Here is a 23,680-nt window from a genome sequence, read left to right as displayed (position 1 = left end):
TAGCCTATTGAATTTACCTGCATCTTCATATGGTATCAAGTATACATGAGATTCGTTAGTTTTCATGCGCAGGAGGCGGAGACAGTCTTCGAGCGGCGGGGCGGAGGCCGCGGTCGGCGCGGACGGCGTGGTGGCGGCCGGGGAGGAAGTCCTGCCGGAGATGGAGGGGGAGAGGTGAGCAGGTGGCGCGAGGGGGACGGGGGCTTAGGGTTTGGAGCAGGGAGGGAGCCGCGAACCATGGGAGCAGGAGGCGTGCGTGAGCGGGCGAGGAGGGCGGCTCCGGTGACGGCCGCGTCGGAGAGGAGGGGCGGCGACGGCGACAGCACAGGTGAGCTTCAAAGTGGATAGCGGTGGGAGTGTGAGGGGATGAGTGGATAGCACGGGAGTGTGAGGGGATGGGGAAGGGGAAGGGGATGAGGTGGTGACCGGTGAGTGAAGATAGAGTGAGGTCGGGCAGAGACTTGGCCAGGGTGATTTTTTTGCCTAAAAAAAGGGGACAAGTCTGTATTATATTTTAGCTGAATTTTTACCTACGTCTGTACGTGACACTGAATCATAAAAATTCAGCTGGCTAATTCATATTCTGAAAATAGAAAGGGGCATGTCATAAGTGAAGTAGTTTGGATTGTGAAATTGTTTTTTGTTGCGACGCTGAAGTATATATTAGAGCATATTAAGCAAGGTATTTAGACAACATGCCAACGCACGGGCATCTATTTGTTCTCTGACGCAGGATGTATACAAAGAAAGCTTGGCGCATGTAGTACAAATAGTAGACATCTGTTATGTCTATTATACATATGATTATGTGTTTTAATTTGTAAGTTTAGTTATCACGAACTTGGTTTGTATCCACTATGTACATGACCGTTTCGTCATGTTTGTTTGTGTCTATGGCATTTTAACGGATGTGCTAATTTTATCAATGTTTTAGTTATTATCTACATTCCAAAACAAGAGTTTGTCCATGCTGATAGATTTTCATTTACCTTTAACATTGTTTTCTTCCTAAAATATATTCAATATAAAAACGAGCGTCTAAAATATCCAAATTCCATGTTATGATTTTATCAAGTGATTTTTTAATATATTATTTTGTATGTCGTGGCAACGCACGGACATTTAACTAGTCACCAACGTATTACAAAGTCCAATGATTGTAGCGGGCTTTCGATTCAGATACAACGTCAATGTATTTATCTCTTTAGGGTCTGTTTGGATCAGCGTTTTCGTTTCAAATACCTCTGTAAAAAATACATATCTTGATCGTGCGTTTCGTTTCCGATCAGGAATTGCCATTAGCTGATAAGTTACGCTTGAAAAAAAAAAACTCCATATTATTTCACATCCAATCCAAACGCGCCCTTATGTTTTGTACACATGCAGCGATGCGTGACGATCAAAAGACGCCATCTGCACCCAGGAGTTGAGCCTCGCACCCAACAGAAAGCAGACGAGAGCAAATCAGTTTTCAGGCGATATCCGTTCGTGTGCCCGCGGGAAAGGCACAGCAGGTGGCGCTGTTGGGCCGGTAACCGACTGTGGACTAGGACGCACCAACCAACCAGCAACGGCAAATGGGCGCGACCACTTCCCACCTCACCTCGTCGTCCCGGACCGACGTGGGGCGTCGAGTGGACCAGCCACGCGGCGCACCCTGGCCACCCCTACCACCGAACTGGGGTGGGGCGGTTCCACTGGGACCGTTACACGTTCCCGCCCGCGTGAAAACAAGATGGAAGGCGAGGTTGGCACTTGGCGAAGCAACGCCAAAATGGCAGCTAAAAAGAATGATGGAAAGCTTGCACTCTCAGCCTATCATCAGGTGTCGCACCAGTAAGGGATGATTGCCGCCTCTGATGATATGTATTTCTAGCTAGCTACTCGTGTGAGATCATGGTGGACGGATCGTGCTTGTGCGGAGACTTTGCCCTTTTCATTATTTTTGCCGCCTGCCATCATCGTCTTGACCATCTGTAGCTGCCGCGAAATGGTCATTGCCGTGCCGTCTCTCTCTCTCTCTCGTGTGCCAAATCCCCTCTTGCCAAACGGCAAAAGCAAACAATTCGACCAGGATAGTAGTAGCACAACGTCTCCCTCCCGATCGGCCCTGCAGTTACACTAGAGACTTGGTATGGTCGATCGGGAAACAAAGCGTTCGTGCCCCATAACTCCACCACTGCAGTTATTAACGAAACATGAGAAAAGACTTTGGCCCTGTTTCTTTGAAAAGTCCTAGAACTTTTTTTAATCCCAACTAAAAAGTCTTTAGTCCCTATCCGTTTCTTTCCAGGGACTAAACATGGACTAGGGATCATTAAATGACTTGCAAAAAGACCATATTACCCCTGACGGGAACTGCGACAGGAACTGGGAGATCCACTGCGCCTCGTCGTCTTCATCGGTGGCCATGGCGGCGGCGGCTGCACAGGGCACTGACGGCGGCGGCTGGGAAGGGCACGGGCGGCGGCGGCGGCTGGGAAGGGCACGGGCGACGGCGGCGGCGGGGAAGAGAACGGGCGGCGGCGGCTGGTAAGGGGAGAAGCAGCGGCGGCGGCGGCTGGGAAGGGGAGAAGCGACGGCGGCGACGGGGAAGAGAACGGGCGGCGGCGGCTGGGAAGGGGAGAAGCGGCGGGGAAGAGAAGGGAAGGAGCGAGCGGATGGGAGGAGCGAGCGGATGCGGCGTGGGGTACCGTGGGAAAAAGTCCCTAAAAGTCCCTTCTGGAGGGACTTCTTCAACTAGTCCCAAATGACCACTTTTAGTCCCTAAAAGTCCCTCCTGTTTTTTTTCATGGAACTTTTAGGAACCTTTTTTAGTCTCTACACCAAAAAGTCCGTGGAAAGAAACACCCCCTTTGCCTCTTCTTCTCCCCCACCTCGTCTCGTCGTCTTCCCTCTTTCGGATTTGCTTTGGAGACTCCTCCCGTTTTCTGTCTCTCTAGCGGGATCTCTACGTCAACCGTTGCATCCTTCGGAAATGTTTACTCTCTGAAATTCTGACCGCTTCTTCAAGCAAAACATACCCCGGCCGACTGTTTGTTCCCTGCCAAAGCAATCCCTCCATCTTCCATCTTTCGGCGGCGCTCCAAGAACCCCGTGAGTCTCTCTCTCTCTCTCTCTCTCTCTCTCATGAGTTCATGCCAGCGTTCTGTATCAGATATTACCGATTTGGTGTTTACTCACGCGTTCCTTTCTATTAGTTGTTCCATCCGTTTTTCGATCGCGTCTTCTTTTACTAATTTGGTAGTAATTTGATGGGGGGTAGAAAATAGAAAGAAACAGAGAGGGGGGAAACACAACCAGTCTGTGCGATCTTCAAAAATTCCACAAGGCCAGTTATATGCATTCAATACTGTACATTTTAGCACACGACGATTCAAATCACGGTGAAATCTCAGTTGATACATGACAATATTTTCAAGGTAATCGCACACTCTTACTACTATTTATTCTTGCAAGGACAGAGGCTGAGGCCGTACCATCTGCAAGAAACACAACAAGACTCGATCCATCCTCGTATCCGCAAGCCCGATCATCGGCCAGGATGGAGCAGCTCCGGCAGCTTGGCGAGGTGGTGGGCAGCATCAACGCGCTCATGGCGTTCGAGCCCGAACTCCGCATCAACCCTCGCCAGTGCCGCCTTCTCGCCGAAACCTGCGCGCACGCGCTGGACGCCGTCACCAGCAATGTCCGCGCGCACCTTCGCTTCGACGAGCGCGGCACCAAGTGGCGCGGCCTGGAGTCGCCGCTCCGCGAGCTCCACCGCGCGCTCCGCGACGCCGATGGCTACGTCCGGCAGTGCCTCGACCCGCGCGGCAGCTGGTGGGCCCGCGCGGCGGCCATGGCGCACGGCACGGAGTGCGTCGAGCACCACCTCCACAACATCCTATGGTGCGTATCCGTCGCCATCGATGCCATCGAGGCCGCCGGGGAGATCGCCGGCTCCGAGCCTGACGACCAGGCGCGCACGCGGCTTCTGCTCGCCAACAAGTACGACAGGGACATGCTCGAGCCAAATCTGTTCCAGCTCGCGCTCGGCAAGGTATACCTGGTGTCCCGAGAACTGGTCGTTCGGATGGACGCGGCGTGGAAGGAGGACAGGTGGGCGCTGTCGCAACTGCTCGACGAAATGACGGGCCCGTCGGCACCGAAGCGCCTGACCAAGAACGAGCACCGCCTCGCCGAGGTCCTCGCCGCGCCGAGGGGGAGGCTGCACCCGGCGTCCGTTCTGCTTGGAGGCGACTACAGCGTCCGCAGGAGGCTAGGCGGCCGCCTCAAGGAGGTACAATGGATGGGTGAAAGCTTCGCGATGAAGCATTTCATCGGGGACGGCGAGGCCGTCGGCGCCGAGATCGAGATCCTGGCCTCGGTGGCGCACCCGAACGTCGCGCATGCCATCTACTGCTTCCACGACGAGGAGAGGAAGGAGCACTTTGTCGTCATGGACCAGCTCATGGCCAAGGACCTGGGGAGCTACGTTAAGGAGGTGAGCTGCCCGCGGCGGCGGACACCGTTCCCTGTCATCGTCGCCATCGACATCATGCTGCAGATCGCGCGCGGGATGGACTACCTGCATGCCAAGGGAATATATCACGGCGAGCTGAACCCCTCCAATGTGCTCGTGAAGCCGCGGCAGCCCGAGGGCGGCTACGTGCAGGTCAAGGTCACCGGGTTCGGGCAGTCCGGCAACGCAATGGGCGCCAATGTCAACGGCGACGACAACGCCTGCATCTGGTACGCACCTGAGGTGCTCAAGCCGGAGGTCGCGGATGCAGGGTCTAGGGGCACCGAGAAGGCCGACGTGTACAGCTTCGCCATGATCTGCTTCGAGCTGCTGACCGGCAAGGTCCCGTTCGAGGACAACCACCTGCAGGGCGACAAGACAAGCAAGAACATCCGCGCCGGCGAGCGGCCGCTGTTCCCGTTCCAGACGCCCAAGTACCTGACCGCCCTGACCAAGCGGTGCTGGCACGCCGACCCGGAGCAGCGGCCGGGGTTCTCCTCGGTCAGCCGCGTCCTCCGGTACGTGAAGCGGTTCCTGGTGATGAACCCGGAGCAGCAGCAGCAGCAGGCTGGGCAGGGCGACGCGCCGATTGCGCCACCCGTGGACTACCTCGACGTGGAGATGCAGCTGCTGAGGAAGCTCCCGGCGTGGCAGCGAGGTGAGGGCGGCCGCGTCTCGGACGTGCCGTTCCAGATGTTCGCGTACAAGGTGCTGGAGAGGGAGAAGACCGCAGGCGTGGTGCAGGCCAGGGACAAGGCCTCCGACTCGGGCAGCGAAGGGAACTCGCTGTACGGCGATGAGAACGGCGTCGGGGCAATGTCGCCGGACCACCCTTCCTCGGCGTCGAACGGCACCATGCGGCCGATGACAGACAGCAGCGATGGCAAGAAGCCGCCGTCGGCCAAGAAAGCGGACGGCAAGGCGCCCAGGCAACCAGGTAAGCGCGCTGCGCCATTTTGTTGTTGTTAAAAAAATACGATGACGGTGGTGTTGCCGTCTGTGTTGATGGTGCCATTTCTGAACAACCTGTGTGTATCATTGCAGTTGCAGGGCATCCGCAGAAGGTGAGGCCGGGCAACGCAGCAAGGACTCCGCAGGCACCAAGACGGGCGCTCGGAGTGAAGACCGACGGCGTCTCGTAGTTCCTGCGGAGCACATTGGAAGGCAACTCGTCGTGCTTTAGAGGAGTTGGAATGCCGGGCGCCGGAGAGTGTAGTGTGCCTTTGATCTGCTAGTCGTTTCTTGTGTGGCATACAAGTCTTGGTTTTGTTAGTTATTATTATCGCATAGTTATTCGTTTAATTGGTACGGTAGAAAAGAGCTGGTCCAAAGTAGTCGATACTTGTTTCAGTCACATGTCTGCAGTCTAAGTGAGAAGCTATTTTCGAGAGATTATTCTTTTTTGGTGGGAAATGACTTGGTATTCCCACAATAGGTTTTCCTGCTATGTAGGAGTACAAAACAATCAACGGAAACATCCATCATTAGGTGCTTGGAAGGAAGCAACACGCTCAGTTAAAAAAATGAAAATACAAAAAAAAAGAAAACTGCCGACACCAACGGATCGCGATCGTTGCCCCCATCAGGGATCTCCCACCAAGGTCCAAGACTCCAAAGCGTCGGTACCAGTCAACACCTTCAAAAAGGACCGTGACAATGACGACGCTGCTGTCAAGGGTTTCCTTCGGTACACGACGAGGCGTGAGAAAGGGTAGCTCTCGACGCCCTAGAGGAAGGTTCGGTGGCACCCAAAGGCGCCACCTCATCAGTGTCGACCGAGCCGACAAGGGGTTCCCCAGATCCCAACCTGCACCTCGGATGCTCCCGAGCCTACCACCAAACCGACCTCCACCCTGCACCAACACAACTTTGAAGCCCCCACATCGTCTCACCACAGCACCGTAAGGTGAGACTTGCACAACGACGAATAGAAGCCGGGACTAGGGGCAACAACACCGTCGGCATGTGGGAGGGCTCAACCTAACGATGGTGTGACACCCCGAGACCGATGCTCCAGAAGATTTCCCTTTTATTCCGTTTTCGTCGTGTGACTTATTTGTCTGTCGCACTCATCGCATCATTTGCATCATCAGCATTGCATCACCACTCCATTGCTGCCGGTTTCCAAAAACATGCATCTGTTATTAATTGCCGGTTCTCTCCGTGTTCGTTGTTGATCGTTTTGAGACCAAACACACACGCCCGCGCCCGCGGCATAATTAAAATCTTGTTTTTAAAAGTGCGTTAAAAATATTCTCGGATTGGGTTGAAACTTGGCGTGCGGTCTTATTTCAATGTAGGTAGGCTGCCTGCCAATTTTCGTCGCAATCGGAGTCCGTTTAATACCCGAACGGTCGACCGTAGCGGCACCGTTATCAGGTTATCGTCGGACGTTATTTGGTGTTTTAAATTCTCGTTGTCGAGCCGCACCGTTTGCCCTCTCGTCCCCACCCAGCCTCTTTAACACAGCCCACCAAAACCACCTCTCCGACCGGACCGTCCGATCGCGATCGGAGGGTCGAAAAATGCCCCAAACCCCCTAACCCTAGCCTCCATGCCTTTAAATAGACCGTCTCCTTGTCCAAAACAGGCAGCCTAGCCTCCCACCTCGGGATCCGCGCTCCCTAACCCTAATAGCAAGCAGCTAGCCCCATCTCTCTCCTCCCAGCCGCCAGGCTCGCTCAGGCCCGGATCTGGCCCGCTCCCCGTCCACAGCCCGAGCCAGCCCGACCGCACCATCGCGTGAGCTGCCGAGCTCCTGCCTCCGCGCAGCCCGAGCACCTCCACCCCGCCGCCGGTCGGCAAGCTCGCCAGAGCTTCCCGACTCGCCGGCATCCAACCATCGCCCCGTCGGCCTCCACCGAAGGGTGCTGCAGCCGTCGCTGCGCGCAACCCCGAGCCGGAGCTCCTCTGCCCCCGCGCCCCGTGGATCGAGCAGCATGGCCACCCAAGCTCCGCCGTCGCCTGCCGGCCATCCTCCGGCCTCCTCCCGCGTGCCCGTCCCCGACCCCTCCGGCCCTCTGTCCCGCCTCCCTATTGGCGGCACCGGCCTCCTTCTCTGATCCAGGCGGGATCGGGAGGAGCACCGTGCCCTGCCCGCTCGTGCCAGCCGCCGCCTGGGCCGGCCTAGCTCGCTCCCTCCGCTGGCCCAGCCGCCCTCCTCCTCGTGTCGGCCTAGGACCGAGCCGAAGCCGAAGCCGGCCCGCTCCAGCCTCGCCTTCCCGCAGCGCCAATGTGGGTCGCCGCTCCACCGGCCCAGCTCCAGCACTTCGGGCCTCGAGCCCACGAGGTGAGCCCCCGCAGTTCCCCTATATTGCGCCCGAGCGTTCCGTAGTTACCCATGGCTCATCATTAGGCCCATTTAGGTTTTTTTGGATTTACTTTTTTTTTAAAAACATGATTTTCAAATGCGTGTATCTTTTAATCCGTGCGTAGGATAGCGACGATTTATATATATATAATTTTGCTAGAATTTCGCGTAGATTAATATTTTCCAACTCTCATGCATATTTAAAGTTGTTTTACATGCTGTTTGCATCGGTTTACATGTCAACGTGATAGAAACGGTTTAGGTCGCAGTTTATTATCCGTAGCTTCGTTGGAGATCAGCCATATATGTAAATGGACTAGAACGACGAGTAGAATCACGTGAACCACTTTGTTTGGCCGTTTAACAAACATAAAATTTGATTAGGACAAATCTGGACAGAATTAGAATGTAACGCGTGAGGTCAGTTCGGAGATGCTATATGTCGTTTCCGGCCTCATTTAGAATGCCTAGATAGGTAGTTTAATTTGTGCTTCACCCCTTGCCATGTTTAACAACATTTAATATTGCCGTGTAAATAAATGGGAGTGAACTAAATAATTAAACGTGAAGTTCCGTCAATATGGAACTCGTTGCATATTGAGCTTCACTTAATGTGTAGCGTTTGACTGTGTGAATTGCCATGCCATGCCTTGCATATTTTAAAATCCGATCATGCATCATATGTGTTGCATCATAGAGTGCATGTGTCGTGGTGAATATCATGTGCTGATTCTTGTTTCCGGTTTGCTTCGTCTCGATAGAGTTCCGCAAGCGTGTCGGAATGTGAGGACCCGTTCGACTACGTCGGTTCGTCTGCTTCACGGAGTCGTTATTCTTCCAAGCAGGATCTCAGGAAAGATGTCATTTCCCTAGATACCATTACTATCATTGCCATGCTAGCTGTCTCGTTTCTTTCGTTATGTCTTATTGCCTACCACCTGTGAAATGTCAGCCTCTCAACATTGCCATTAAACCTTCAACTTATTCACAACCTAGCAACCACTGATTGGCTATGTTACCGCTTGCTTAACCATTGGATAGCGTTGCTAGTTGCAGGTGAAGCTGCTTCCATGTGATAACATGGGTTCCTTGTTATATCACCATATTAATGCTATTTAATTTAATGCACCTATATACTTGGTAAAAGGTGAAAGGCTCGGCCTTTCTAGCCTCGTGTTTTGTTCCACCTTTGCCGCCTTAGTTTAAGCCACCGGTGTTATGTTCCATAAATGAGCGCTCCTAACATGTTTGGGGTTGTTATGGGGACCCCCTAGATTCTCATTTTGGGATAAAGCTTGTTTGGCAAGGCCCAACATTGGTCCTATATTTTCCCAACATAATAATTCTGTTAATACTGAAAAACATAGGTGTTGGGGCATAGTTTATGCCTAAGTAATTTTGGTGATTGATGACAGTACCGCAAAGGACTAACCGTGTGTATTAAGATTTCAGATAACATACGACAACGGCACAAGACGACTCACCCCCTCTTTCATGGAACAGAAGCACGGTGTTCTCTACGATTCTCTTTATTTGAGTCATAGGAAAGCCGTACTATTAAGAGGGGAACCGTAGTGGAAAGGTTTGGGTGGAATCAATCTCGCACGCGCACACTTCACATATTTTCCCCCTTGCCGGCAACTTTGGAGTGGCTCCTGCCGTAGTGTTTCCTTCATCTTTGCAAAGGGTCCCCCAGCGGTAGTACCGCTGGGCCTAGCGGTAGTACCGCTGGAGTGCAAGCGGTAGTACCGCTGCATCTAGTGGTAGTACTGCTAGCTGGCGGTAGTACCGCCCCTGGTCAGTGGTAGTACCGCTCCAGGAGCTTAGTACCGCCTGCCTAGCGGTTGTACGTGGACGGACCTTTTTGCGAAGACTTTCTTGGCGGTGGTAGTGCTTATGCACTACCAGGCGCCCAACGGTAGTACCGCTGCATCCAGCGGTAGTACCGCTGCATCCAACGGTAGTACCGCTAGGCACGGGCTGTGAGTGGGAAAACGGTTGGATTCCCCCCCACTATATAAAGGGTTGTTCTAGCTGTGGAGCCCTATCTCTTACCCTCCCAAGCTCCATTGTTGCTCCCTAAGCTCAAAAGTGCCCAATCTCTCTCCCTAGCCAATCAAACTTGTTGATTCTTTAGGGATTGGTTGAGAAGGCCTAGATCCACACTTCCACCAAGAGAAAAGTTGATTCCCCCACCAATCCCTTGCGGATCTTGTTACTCTTGGGTGTTTTGAGCATCCTAGACGGTTGAGGTCACCTCGAAGCCACATTTCCATTGTGGTGAAGCTTCGTGGTCTTGTTGGGAGCCTCCAAGCTTTGTGTGGAGTTTGCCCCAACCTTGTTTGTAAAGGTTCGGTCGCCGCCTTCAAGGGCACCTATAGTGGAATCACGGTACCTTGCATCGTGCGAGGGCGTGAGGAGAATACGGTGGCCTTAGTGGCTTATTGGGGAGCATTGTGCCTCCACACCGCTCCAACGGAGACGTACTTCCTGTCAAAGGGAAGGAACTTCGGTAACACATCCTCGTCTCCATCGGTTCCACTTGTGGTTATCTCTAACCTTTACTTTGTGTATGCTTATGTTGTCGTCTATCTCTTACTTGTCTTAGTAGCTCTCGTTATTAGCTTCATTAGGGTTCACCCCATTGTTGTAATATTTGTGAACCCATATGTTGTTTACCTTAACTTGCTAAGATTAGTTAAAAAGTGGTCGTTGCCTATTCACCCCCCTCTAGTCAACCATATCGATCCTTTCAATTGGTATCAGAGCCACGTCTCTTTATTAAGGGTTTAACCACCCAAAGAGTATGGAAGGCGAAGAGGGAATTAACCATGGGCAACCCGAGGCCATGGAGTTGACTTCGGTCACAAGGGACGACTTGAATACGGCTATGGCCGCCCTCAAGACGTCCTTGACGAACGAAGTCAAGACCATGCTTAAAGAGTTAATTGAGGGATTTAAAAGTCCACCCGAACTGGCTATAGTGGTTAAACCCACCGTCACCGATTCGGAGGCCAACTCCTCTAAGGAAGCGGCTAAAGGTATGTGACCTTCCTCATCTCACGAAAAGGATGGGACTGGAACATAGCCTCAGTTCCACCCCCATGGTCTATGGAGGTTCCGTTCCCGCACCGCGTCTTAATCCTGTTGGTCCTCCTCCTAAGCTTGTAAAAGGTGACTTTGCTAACTGGGTATTTTCTATTAAGTCTCATTTGAATCACAGCTCAACAAACCTGTGGAGAATCATCGAGCAAGGATATTATCCCCATGATCCAAGCAACCTCACTCCAAGAGAAGATGGAGACAATCAATACAATCACTCCGCTTTGTTTATTCTCCAGTCCGCAGTGCCACCTGAAGATCTTCCTCACTTGCGTCCCTTCACTTTGGCCAAGGATTGTTGGGAGCATATTATGGTGTTGTACAAGGTAAGATCAAGCATTCAATGATCCAACTATGAAGTGATACTTGATAAGGCCGATGAGTTTGTGATGGAGGAAGACGAGGACCCTCGTGATCTCTACCGGAGGGTGACTGCTATTGCTGTGGCACTCAAGGATCATGGGAGCAAGGATGTGGATGATACATAGGTCAAGCGCAAGTTTCTCAAAGCCATCATGCCTTTCAACAAAGCCATGTCATCTGTCATTCGTCAGCGGCTAGACTTCCACTCCTTGTCTTCCAGTGAGGTGTTGGATGAATTCATTGCAATGTCAATCATGAACGAAACAGCCGACAATGCACTTGCTCGTGTTCGCTCAAAGACAACTTCACCCAACCTTGCGTTGAAAGCAAAAGCAATGCTTGAAGAAGAAGAAGAGGATGAGGAAGAGGAGAGCTGCCCGGAAGACACAAAGTATGCCTATCATGAGCACATGGCTCTTGCATCAAGGCAATTCTGGGGCAACAAGAGGAACTCAAGACCCACCTTCACCAAGAACAACTCGAGTGGATTCAAACCCAAACAACGAGTAAGGACATGTTATAACTGTGGTAACATGAGTCACTTCGTGGCCGAATGTCCCTATGAGAAAAGGGAAGACAACGGGGGCAAGCTCATTCGCAAAGACAAAACCAAATCATTTCCAATCAAGAACAACTTTGTGAAGAAACCCCACCCAAAAGGGATGGTGGCCCTTGAAGAGTACCCTTCCGATGATGATGATGATGATGATACAGTGGCAATGAGAACTGTTGCTATTGCCACTACCTCTCCCAGAAGGTGTCTCTCTTCAACGCCCCCAACGAGAACCACATCACCAAGTGCCTCATGGCAAAAGGTATCAATCAGGTAACTCCCATCATTAAGACCAACATCGCTACTGCTCCTTCATTGTTAAATTGTGTTGATGATAGTGATGTTGGGGAACTTAATGAGCATGATCTTGACAAGTTTCTGTGCACTATTAAGGGAGAACCCAAGAAGCACTTTGTTGCTCTCTTGGAACAACTGGGTGAGGCCACTGACCTCATTGAGTCTCATGAGGAGACCATCTCCGAGCTTCAGGGACACAGTCGTGACTATGCCGATGAAATTGCTGAATTATCTACTGCTCTAGAAAAGGAGCGCACTCTTCGTTTGGCTCTTGAGGAGTCATATAACGATGACTGCACTAAAATGCAAAAGAAACTAGATCATGATGTTGTTCTTACTCGTATGCTTAAGTCTGAAAAGTATGCTCTTGGGGTTGGCCATGACAGACTCAAAGAGGAGTTTGACACACTTGACAAGGCCCACAAGGTCTTGAAAGGTGTTCATTTCTCTCTGAAAGAGTCTCATGATCAACTCCAAGCAAAGCTTACCAAGGAGATCTCTACTTGTCCTCCCTTTGTGTTAATTGATAATGCTTGTGCAACTAATCCCTGTTGTGAGCATGTACATCTTGTGGAGGAAAATGCCAAGTTAAAGGAGAAACTTGAGAAGGGCCTTGTGGCATGCATACAAGGTGAGAAGAGCCTGAACGACCTCTTGAGCACTCAAAAAGGTGTTGTAGGAAAGGAGGGACTTGGACTTACCTCCAAGTCAAAAGGTAAAAGGAGGAACAGGAACAAACGATCTCCTACCCTCATGGACATCTTTGTCAAAGAGGGTGAGGGGACTTAGAAGGTGAACAGGAACAAGGTGGACTATGGAAACCTCAAGAAGGGCAAAACCATTCCTACTAACACAGCCGACAAACTCAATTCTTCTTATGTCTTATGTTGTACTAGTGATGGGCATGTTTATGCCAGATTTGTTGGTTCCTACGATGAGTATATTGAATGGGCTATCTGGGTTCCTAAGACCCTTGTCTCTAACATGAAAGGACCCATTAAAAAATGGGCACCTAAAACCAAGCGTTAATCTATTGCAGGAGTTTGCTTCCGGTGGGGTGTCATGGTTGCTCGATAGTGGAGCAACAAATCATATGACCGGAAGCAAGGACTTAGTGGTGGATGTGCATCCTTCTCCATCTATGCCCACCCATGTCCAATTCGCCGATGCATCCTCGTCAAAGGTATTGGGATTTGGTAAGGTGGTCGTCTCTCAAGAGTTATCTATTGAGAAGGTCATGCTTGTTGAGTCACTTGCCTACAATTTACTTTCGGTTCATCAACTTGCAATTATGGGTTTTTCCACATTCTTTAATCTTGATACTGTGGTCCTCCTGAGGAGCAAGACTCTTAAAGTAGCCTATGTTGGATATGTCGAAAATGGTCTTTATGTGGTGAACTTCTCAAAGCGACCCACTAAGACCGCGACATGTTTAATGGCTAAAGTTGATGTGGGCTGGCTTTGGCATCACCGTTTAGCTCATGTCAATATGAGATCTTTGCAAAGTCTTCTGACAGGGGACCATATTCGTGGACTAACAAATGTGAGTTTTGCTAAAGATCGTGTTTGCAGTGCCTGCATTGAAGGAAAGATTCATGAAACTGCTCATCGTCCAATGACTCTTATCTACACTAAGAGGCCATTGGAGCTTCTCCATATGGATCTGTTTGACCCTCCATCATTTGATAGTCTTGGAGGCAGAAAGTATTGCTTGGTGATTGTTGACGACTACTCAAGATGTACCTGGGTATATTTCTTCAAAAAGAAGAGTGAAACTCAACAAACTGTCATCAACTTTGCTAATGAAGCCCAACGTCAACATGAAGCAAAGATCTTGATGATTAGAAGTGACAACGGCACCGAGTTCAAGAACTACACCTTGGATGAGTTTCTAGGTGATGAGGGAATAAAACACCAATATTCTGCACCATATACCCCTCAACAAAACGGCATGGCAGAAAGGAAGAACCGGACCTTGATAGACGCTGCAAGGACAATGATGGCAGAATTCAAATCTCCATATAACTTCTGGGCAGAGGCCATCAACACAGCATGTCATGCGTCCAATCGGCTCTATATCCGCAAAGGCTTGAACAAGACTCCGTATGAGATTCTAACTGGAAACAAACCCAATCTCAAGTACTTCCGGGTATTCGGTTGTAAGTGTTTCATTCTCAAGAAAGGTGCACGTTTAGCTAAATTTGATTCTAGTGCACATGAGGGCATCTTTGTTGGTTATGCTACAAACTCTCATGCTTACCGTGTCCTCAACAAGTCCACCGGACTCATTGAGGAGACGTGTAACGTGGAGTTTGATGAAAATAATGGCTCCCAAGTGGAGCAAAGTGGTCTTTGTGATGTAGGTGATGAAATTCCTCCCCAAGCCATAAGAAGAATGGGGATTGGTCAAAAACTCCCCATTGAGGAACCCCTTGTGGCCGAAGGAGAAGGACAATGCTCTACTCAAGTGGAGCCATCACCTCCACAAGACCCACACGCTTCCGATGAACAAAGAGAAGACTCTCAACAAAATGAACAAGCTCAAGGTCAAGATAAATTGCACAACAATGACGATGTGTCTCATGATATTCAAGCACTCTCCCAAGACTCCGAACCTGCTCATGATCAAGATCAAGTGCAACCACGAGATCTAGACCAAGTAGAAGCACAAGATCAAGATCAAGAGAAACCACAAATACAAGAATAAACCAGTGAACCTGCTCAAGTCGAAGGACAAGATGATCAGGATACTGTCTCACAATTCCCTTCTGCAGCACCAACAGCCGGTGCCAAGGGAGGCTCAAGACGCAAGGGCAAGCAAAGTAAACAAGTCGATGCTCCCCCGTTATCCAATGAAGAACTCTTGGAGCGTCGAGCAGCCAAGATTGCGAACAAGCTGAGAGTCAAGTCACATCTTATGAAGAATGTACTTGGCAGTTTGAAAAGGGGAGTATCCACCCGTTAACAGATTTGGAATTATTGTGAGCATCACGCGTTCGTTTCGTATTGTGAACCTCAACAGGTACAAGAAGCGCTCGATGATGAGGATTGGCTTATGGCCATGCATGAAGAATGAAAAGGACGTGGATGTCGCCTAGAGGGGGGGGGTGAATAGGCGCTTTAAAATAGTTAAGGTTTAGGCTTGAACAAATGCGGAATAAAACTAACGTTTAATATGTCAAGCACAAAACCTACAAACAACTAGGCTCACCTATGTGCACCAACAATTTATGCTAAGCAAGATAAACAACTAAGTGATAGCAAGATATATTACAATAAACAATATGTCTATCACAAAGTAACGTGCATAAGTAAAGGGTTCGGGTAAGAGATAACCGAGGCACGGGGAGACGATGATGTATCCCGAAGTTCACACCCTTGCGGATGCTAATCTCCGTTAGAGCGGTGTGGAGGCACAATGCTCCCCAAGATGCCACTAAGGCCACCGTAATCTCCTCATGCCCTCGCACAATGCAAGATGCCGTGATTCCACCAAAGGACCCTTGAGGGTGGTCACCGAACCCGTACAAATGGCAACCCTGGGGGGCGGTCACCGAACCCGTACATGTGGCAACCCTTGGGGGCGGTTACCGGTACCCGTACAAATTGCTCGGGGCAATCTCCACAACCTAATTGGAGACCCCGACGCTTCCCGGAGCTTCACACCACAATGATTGAGCTCCGAGACACCACCAAGCTTCTAGGACGCCAAAGCATCCACGAAGAACAATATCAAGGGTACTAAGTACCAAAGGTAGTAAGCTTCTCAACTTCTCACTTCCACGTATCACCGTGGAGAACTCAAACCGATGCAACTAATGCAATGGCAAGAACACACGAAGTGGTCAAGTCCCTCACACTCAAATCCCTCCACAACAACAAAAGCTATGGAGAAATATGAGAGGAAGAACAAGGAGCTCACAAAGGACTCCAAGATCAAGATCCAAGGGGTTCCCCTCACATAGAGGAGAAAGTGATTGGTGGAGATGTGGATCTAGATCTCCTCTCTCTTTTCCCTCAAGAACAAGCAAGAATCATTGGAGGGATAGAGAGTAATCAAGCTCTAAGAATGTCAACAATGGAGATAGAACAAGAGCTCAACGGATGGATTAGACCAAGGGGGAAGAAGACCCCCTTTATATAGTGGGGGAAGGAATCAGACCGTTACCCCCACTTTCTGCCCGAACTCCAGCGGTACTACCGCTGGCTGCAGCGGTACTACCGCTGGCACTCCAGCGGTACTACCGCCAGCTAGCGGTACCACCGCTGGCCCCAGCGGTACTACCGCTGGGCCCCTGGTAGTGCAACGGCACTACCACCGCCAAGAAAGTCTTCGCAAAAAGGTCCGTCCATGCACAACCGCTAGGCAGGCGGTACTAAGCTCCTGGAGCGGTACTACCGCTGACCAGGGGCGGTACTACCGCTAGGGCCAGCGGTAGTACCACTGGAGTGCTAGCGGTAGTACCGCTGCATCTAGCGGTAGTACCGCTAGCTGGCAGTAGTACCGCCCCTGGTCAGCGGTAGTACCGCTCCAGGAGCTTAGTACCGCCTGCCTAGCGGTTGTACGTGGACGAACCTTTTTGCGAAGACTTTCTTGGCGGTGGTAGTGCTTATGCACTACCAGGGGCCCAGCGGTAGTACCGCTGGAGTGCCAGCGGTAGTACCGCTGCATCCTGCGGTAGTACCGCTAGGCACGGGCTGTGAGTGGGAAAACGGTTGGATTCCCCCCACTATATAAAGGGTTGTTCTAGCTGTGGAACCCTATCTCTTACCCTCCCAAGCTCCATTGTTGCTCCCTAAGCTCAAAAGTGCCCAATCTCTCTCCCTAGCTAGTCAAACTTGTTGATTCTTTAGGGATTGATTGAGAAGACCTAGATCCACACTTCCACCAAGAGAAAAGTTGATTCCCCCACCAATCCCTTGCGGATCTTGTTACTCTTGGGTGTTTTGAGCATCCTAGACGGTTGAGGTCACGTCGAAGCCACATTCCATTGTGGTGAAGCTTCGTGGTCTTGTTGGGATCCTCCAAGCTTTGTGTGGAGTTTTCCCCAACCTTGTTTGTAAAGGTTCGGTCGCCGCCTTCAAGGGCACCTATAGTGGAATCGCGGTACCTTGCATCATGCGAGGGCGTGAGGAGAATACGGTGGCCTTAGTGGCTTATTGGGGAGCATTGTGCCTTCACACCGCTCCAACGGAGACGTACTTCTTGTCAAAGGGAAGGAACTTCGGTAACACATCCTCGTCTCCATCGGTTCCACTTGTGGTTATCTCTAACCTTTACTTTGTGTATGCTTATGTTGTTTTCTATCTCTTACTTGTCTTAGTAGCTCTCGTTATTAGCTTCATTAGGGTTCACCCCATTGTTGTAATATTTGTGAACCCATATGTTGTTTACCTTAACTTGCTAAGATTAATTAAAAAGTGGTCGTTGCCTATTCACCCCCCTCTAGTCAACCATATCGATCCTTTCAATAGGGCGTCATGAACCTGAGGAGTAATTTAAAATAATACATGGGGCCAGTGCTGATGGTGTTGGTCCCAAATGGGCTGCCTGCGGGGCCACCGCGAGGAAACTCGAGGTTTGGTTTTACTCGTAGCTAGTCCCATCCGGTCGTGTCCTGAGAACGAGATACGCGGCTCCTATCGGGTTTGTCGACACGCCGAGCGGCCTTGCTGGATTTGTTTTACCTTTCTCGATCGTCTTGTGCGAGGGATTCCGAGGATACTTTAGGCTATCTCGAGGTTGAGGTTTTTCCAATAGGAACCCGAGGAGATCACGGGTTTCCGTGATCGAGGTCATTCCGTCGCAACGTGTGGTAGTTTGTGATGGACTAGTTAGAGCACCCCTGCAGGGTTAAATCTTTCGGAAAGTCGTGTTCGCGGTTATGTGGCAACGTGGAAACTTTGTTTAACATCCGTTTCTAGGCTCCGTTTGGTATTGATTTCCTGTGATGTAAAAAACATGCAGAAAATAGCAACTGGCACTAGGCACTATGTCAATAGGTTAGTACCAAAAAAATGATATAAATGCCTATAAAATGATTTTAAAACATCCAAGAATGATAATATAACAACATGGAACAATAAAAAATTATAGATACGTTAGAGATTTATCAGCATCCCCAAGCTTAATTCATGCTCGTCCTCGAGTAGGTAAATGATAAAAATAGAATTTTTGATGTGGAATGTTGCCTAACATGTTCATCACATTTCTTTTCTTTATAGCATGGACATTTTGACTTTTATATGGTTCAAAGAAATAGTCTAGTTTTGACATGAAGATTTTAATACTCAGGCATACCAACAAGCAACCATGTCTTTCAAAATATCAATACTAAAGCAAGTTATTCCTAACCCATTATGCTCAATCATTGATCCATTCATTAAATGCACTCAAATATTAGCTACACCCAATGATGAAATACAATCATAGCGCCCCTTAGCTAGTACTTTATGAGAAAAGATGGAGCCTCAAACTAAAAATAAAAATTGCATAAGTAAAAGAAAGGCCCTTCGCAGACGGAAGCATGGATTTGTAGAGGTGCGAGACCTCAAAGAGAAAATTGAGAGATAAAAGCATTTTGGGAGGCATACTTTTCCAACCAACGAAAATGACTTAGAGCTGCCAACACTTTCCATGCTAGATACATCATAGGCGGTTCCCAGACAGAAAATAAAGTGTATTCCTTTTTCCACCATTACTTTCACTTTCCATGGCTTGTCCGTATGCACGGGTGCCCTCCATACCAGCACTTTCCAAGGAATTTATTATTTGACAACAAAAATAATTTTTTTATTTCAGGACTGGGCATCCCTAATACCTTTCTCGTACTCTCGTGCAATGACAAGTGAATAAACACTCATCATGAGAATAACACATATAACATGGAAAATATTGGCCACCCATCACCGCCTCACGAGCGGTAGAGCACACAAAAGAGAAATTTATTTTGAAAATTAGAGATGGCACATGCAAATTTGCTTAGAACGACATGGAAATACCGCATATAGGTAGGTATAGTGGACTCATATGGCAAAACTGGTTTAAAGGGTTTTGGATGCACAAGTAGTGATCATACTTAGTGCAAAATGAAGGCTAGAAAAAATATTGAGAAGCGACCCACCAAGAAATGAAAAATCTCGTACCCAAGCATTAAGCATAAATAACACCTAATAATGCACCACAAGTAGGATATAAATTTCATTTCATAACTATTTACTTTCGTGCTTGCATAGGGAATCACAATCCTTAAAATCAATATTCTTACTAAAGCACAATTACTCATCAACATGAGTCACATATCATATCATCATATCTCAAAACCCTTACTAAGAATCAAGTTTATTTTGTCGAATGATCTTCATGAAAGTTTTTGTTATATCCTTCTTGGATATCTATCACTTTGGGACTATTTTAATATGTTTCTTTTGATAAGCTCAAACAAATTTAAGTGAAAAACATGAGCATAATTTTTCTTTCTCTCAAAATAATCTAAGTGAAGCAAGAGAGAATTTCTTAAAAAAATTACTAACTCCCAAATAAATCTAAGTGACGCATGAGAGAATTTCTTCTAAAATAACAAGCACACCATGCTCAAAAAGATATAAGTGAAGTACTAGAGCAAATCCATGGCTCTAAAAATTTAAGTGAAGCATAGGAGCAATCATAGCATAATTTTTTGGCTCTCTCAAAAAGGTGTCTCTAGCAAGGATTCAAGACTTAAAACACAAAGAAAGACAAGAAAATACTCATATCATACAAGACGCTACAAGCAAAACTCATAATATGTGACGAATAAAAATATAGTTTCAAGTAAAATACCGATGGTTGTTACAAGAAAGAGGGGATGCCACTTGGGGGCATCCCCAAGATTAGTTGCTTGATACTTCTTGAATGTTATCATGGGGTGCCTCGGGCATCCCCAAGCTTAGACTTTTGCTAATCCTTATTCCTTCATCCATCGTAAGATCACCCAAAACTTGAAAACTTCAATCACACAAAACTCAACAAAAACTTCGTGAGATCCGTTAGTATAAGAAAGCAAACCACTACTATAAGTATTGTTGCAAACCTATTCATATTTTATTTTTGCATTATATATACTGTATTCCAACTTATATATGGCAAAAAATCATCAACGAAAACCATAGAATCATCAAAATAGGCACACAACACTAAAAAAACAGAATCTGTCAAAAACAGAACAGTCTGTAGCAATTTGACTACTTCGAATACTTATATAACTCGAACAATTCTGAACAATTAGGACCACATGAATAATCTATTTATTAATCTTATTCACAAAGAATCAACTCAATATTACTTTTTTGTTAAAAATGAAAAATAATTTCGTGAGCGCAAAAGTTTCTATTTTTCAGCAAGATCAAACCAACTTTCACCCAAATCATCCCAAAGGCCTTGCTTGGCACAAACACTAATTTAAACCAAACACAACATCTGATCAAAGGCATATTTTTGTATTTTTATTTTAAACAAAAAATAAAAATATTGGGTTGTCTCCCAATAAGCGCTTTTCTTTAAAACCTTTTATCTAGGCATTGATAATTTTAATGCTGCTCTCACGAAAGACAAGAATTGAAGCACAAAGAGAGCATCATATGGCATGTCAAAATCACATTTACGTCTAACATACTTCCTATGCATAGGAATTTTATAAGAGAAAAAATTATCAAGGCAAGCAAAAACTAGCATATGCAAGGGAGAAGAATAAAGGATTGATAATCTCAACATAATGAGAGGTAAATTAGTAATATGAAAATTTCTAGGACCATATTTTCCTCTCTAATAATAATTTCATGTAAGATCATACTCAAATTCAACAATATAGCTATTATATAAAATTTTATCTTCATGATCTACATGAATGCAAAGTTGACACTCTTCCAAAATAGTGGGATTATCATCAAATGAAGTAATGACCTCTCCAAGCCAACTTCTATCAAAAATTTCATAAGATTGAACACTCTCCAAAATAGTGGGATAAATAATGCCTAAAGTTGACACTCTTCCAAACCTACTTTCAATATCATATTCATCAAGAGTATTAAATAAATTATCAAGATCATAAGAAGCATTATCACCCCAATCATGATCATTGCAATAAGTAGCGGTCATGGCAAACTCATCAAATATAGCATCCCCAAGCTTGTGGGTTTGCATATCATTAGCACAATTGATATTAATGGAATTTATAACAATATCATTGCAATCATGCTTTTCATTCAAGGAAACATTGTGAATCACTTCATCACAATTTTCAGATTCACGAATCTCAAGCAAAACTTCATAGAGATAATCAAGTACACTCAACTCACTAGCAATTGGTTCATCATAATTGGATCTCTTGAAAAGATTAGCAAGTGGACGAGGATCCATATCAATAGATTTTTAGCAAGCAAATATGCAAGCAAATAGAAGGAACATGTCAACATAAGCAAAGATAGCAAACAAGAAAAAAGGCAAACGGAAAAGAGGGCGAATAAAACATCAAATTTTTGTGAAGTGGGGGAGAGGAAAAAAAGAGGCAAATGGCAAATAATGTAAATTGCAAGGAGATGAGATTTGTGATTAGGAACCTGGTTGATCTTGTAGATCCTCCCCGGCAACGGCGCCAAAAATTCCTTTTGATGTCTGCTAGAACTACGTCGATATTTCCCCAAAGAGGAAGGGACGATGCAGTACATCGACGGTAGGTATTTCCCTCAGTGACGAGACCAAGGTTATCGAACCAGTAGGAGAACCTCCTCACACCACGTAAACAACACCTGCACACAAATAACAAATACTCGCAACCCGACGTGTTAAAGGGGTTGTCAATCCCTTTCGGGGACGGCGTCTCAAGATAGGCAAATAACGCGAGGTAAAAGTAGTAGATAGGATAAATAGATCGCGGAACAAATAAATTGCAGCAAGGTATTTTGTATATTTGGTTTAATAGATCTGAAAATAAAAGCAAAGGAAAATAGATCGCAAAGGCAAATATGATGGAAAGAGACCCGGGGGCCGTAGGTTTCACTAGTGGCTTCTCTCGAGAAAAATAGCAAACGGTGGGAAAACAATTACTATTGGGCAATTGATAGAACTTGAAATAATCATGATGATATCCAGGCAATGATCATTATATAGGCATCATGTCCAAGATTAGTAGACCGACTCCTGCCTGCATCTACTACTATTACTCCATACATCAACCGCTATCCAACATGCATCTAGTGTATTAAGTTCATGGAAAAACGGAGTAATGCAATAAGAACTATGACATGATGTAGACAAGATCTACTTATGTAGAAATAGACCCCATCTTGTTATCCTTAATAGCAACGATACATACGTGTCGTTTCCCTTTTTGTCACTTGGATCAAGCACCATAAGATCGAACCCATCACAAAGCACCTCTTCCCATTGCAAGATAAATAGATCAAGTTGGCCAAACAAAACCCAAATATCGGAGAATAAATATGAGTCTATAATCAATCACGCATATAAGAGATCAAAGAAGACTCAAATAACTTTCATGGATAAAACATAGATCTGGTCATAAACTCAAAGTTCATCGGATCCCAACAAACGCACCGCAAAAAGACTTACATCATATGGATCTCCAAGAGACCATTGTATGGATAATCAAGAGAGAAAGAGGAAGCCATCTAGCTACTAACTACAGACCCGTAGGTCTAAAAAGAACTACTCATGCATCATCGGAGAGGCACCAATGGACATGATGAACCCCTCTGTGATGGTGTCTATATTGGATCTGGTGTTTCTGGACTCTGCGGCGGCTAGAATTGATTTTCGTCCCCATCTTTAGGGTTTCTGGAATATTGGGGTATTTATAGAGGAAGGAGGCGGTGCAGGAGGCCAACGAGGAGGGCACGACCCACCGGGGCGCGCCTGGGCACCCAGGCATGCCCTGGTTTGTTGTGCTCCCATCGGAGCTCCCCCAGGTGCGTTCCTGGCCCACTCGATGTCTTCTGGCCCAAAAAAATCCAAAAAAAGTTTCACCGCGTTTGGACTCCGTTTGGTATTGATTTCCTGCGATGTAAAAACATGCAGAAAACAACAACTGGCACTGGGCACTATGTCAATAGGTTAGTACCAAAAAATGATATAAAATGATATAAAATGATATAAAATGATATAAAATGACTATAAAATGATTGTAAAACATCCAAGAATGATAATATAACAGCATGGGACAATAAAAAATTATAGATACATTGTAGACGTATCAGGGTGACAGGCGAATATGTTCTAATTTTCCCTAAGGAAGTGTCGTAGAGCCCAGTCAACCTTGGGATCGAGGTTCGCCCCTATGGACGCCATCTTGGATAGTTCCATGGGGTGGACTTGGAACTTGATTATTTCATCTACCGGCTTGAATGAAGTTGACTTCGGTCATTTGTCGAGGATGACATCATCTCGATCAACTTCTCCGTGCATTGTGCTTAACTCCTCGGCCACAAGGGCTTTGGAGAGGGTTTCAAGGGTGAACAATTTCGTTTTATTCTTGGCCCAGAGTGCTTTGTTGGG

The 23,680-nt window shown here is 47.3% G+C and overlaps 1 protein-coding gene across 2 annotated transcripts; it reads left to right on the top strand.

The window, feature by feature from the left end:
• Nucleotides 1-2,879: 2,879 nt before the first annotated feature.
• Nucleotides 2,880-5,894, top strand: LOC123443905. 2 transcript variants are annotated; one of them, XM_045120461.1, is made up of 3 exons: nt 2,880-3,096; nt 3,465-5,441; nt 5,549-5,894. In XM_045120461.1, exons 2-3 carry the CDS (start codon nt 3,545-3,547, stop codon nt 5,644-5,646), a joined length of 1,995 nt encoding a protein of 664 aa, XP_044976396.1. In that variant the 5' UTR covers nt 2,880-3,096; nt 3,465-3,544; the 3' UTR covers nt 5,647-5,894. The 2 variants fall into 2 exon arrangements, with proteins under 2 accessions (XP_044976396.1, XP_044976397.1); XM_045120462.1 differs by having other exon boundaries at nt 3,460-5,441.
• Nucleotides 5,895-23,680: the final 17,786 nt, after the last annotated feature.

This window comes from Hordeum vulgare, chromosome 3H (genome assembly GCF_904849725.1).
Source record: "Hordeum vulgare subsp. vulgare chromosome 3H, MorexV3_pseudomolecules_assembly, whole genome shotgun sequence".
Taxonomy (NCBI): Eukaryota; Viridiplantae; Streptophyta; class Magnoliopsida; order Poales; family Poaceae; genus Hordeum; species Hordeum vulgare.
The sequence above is the reverse complement of the archived record's forward strand: the minus strand, read 5'-3'. Positions and strand labels throughout refer to the sequence as shown.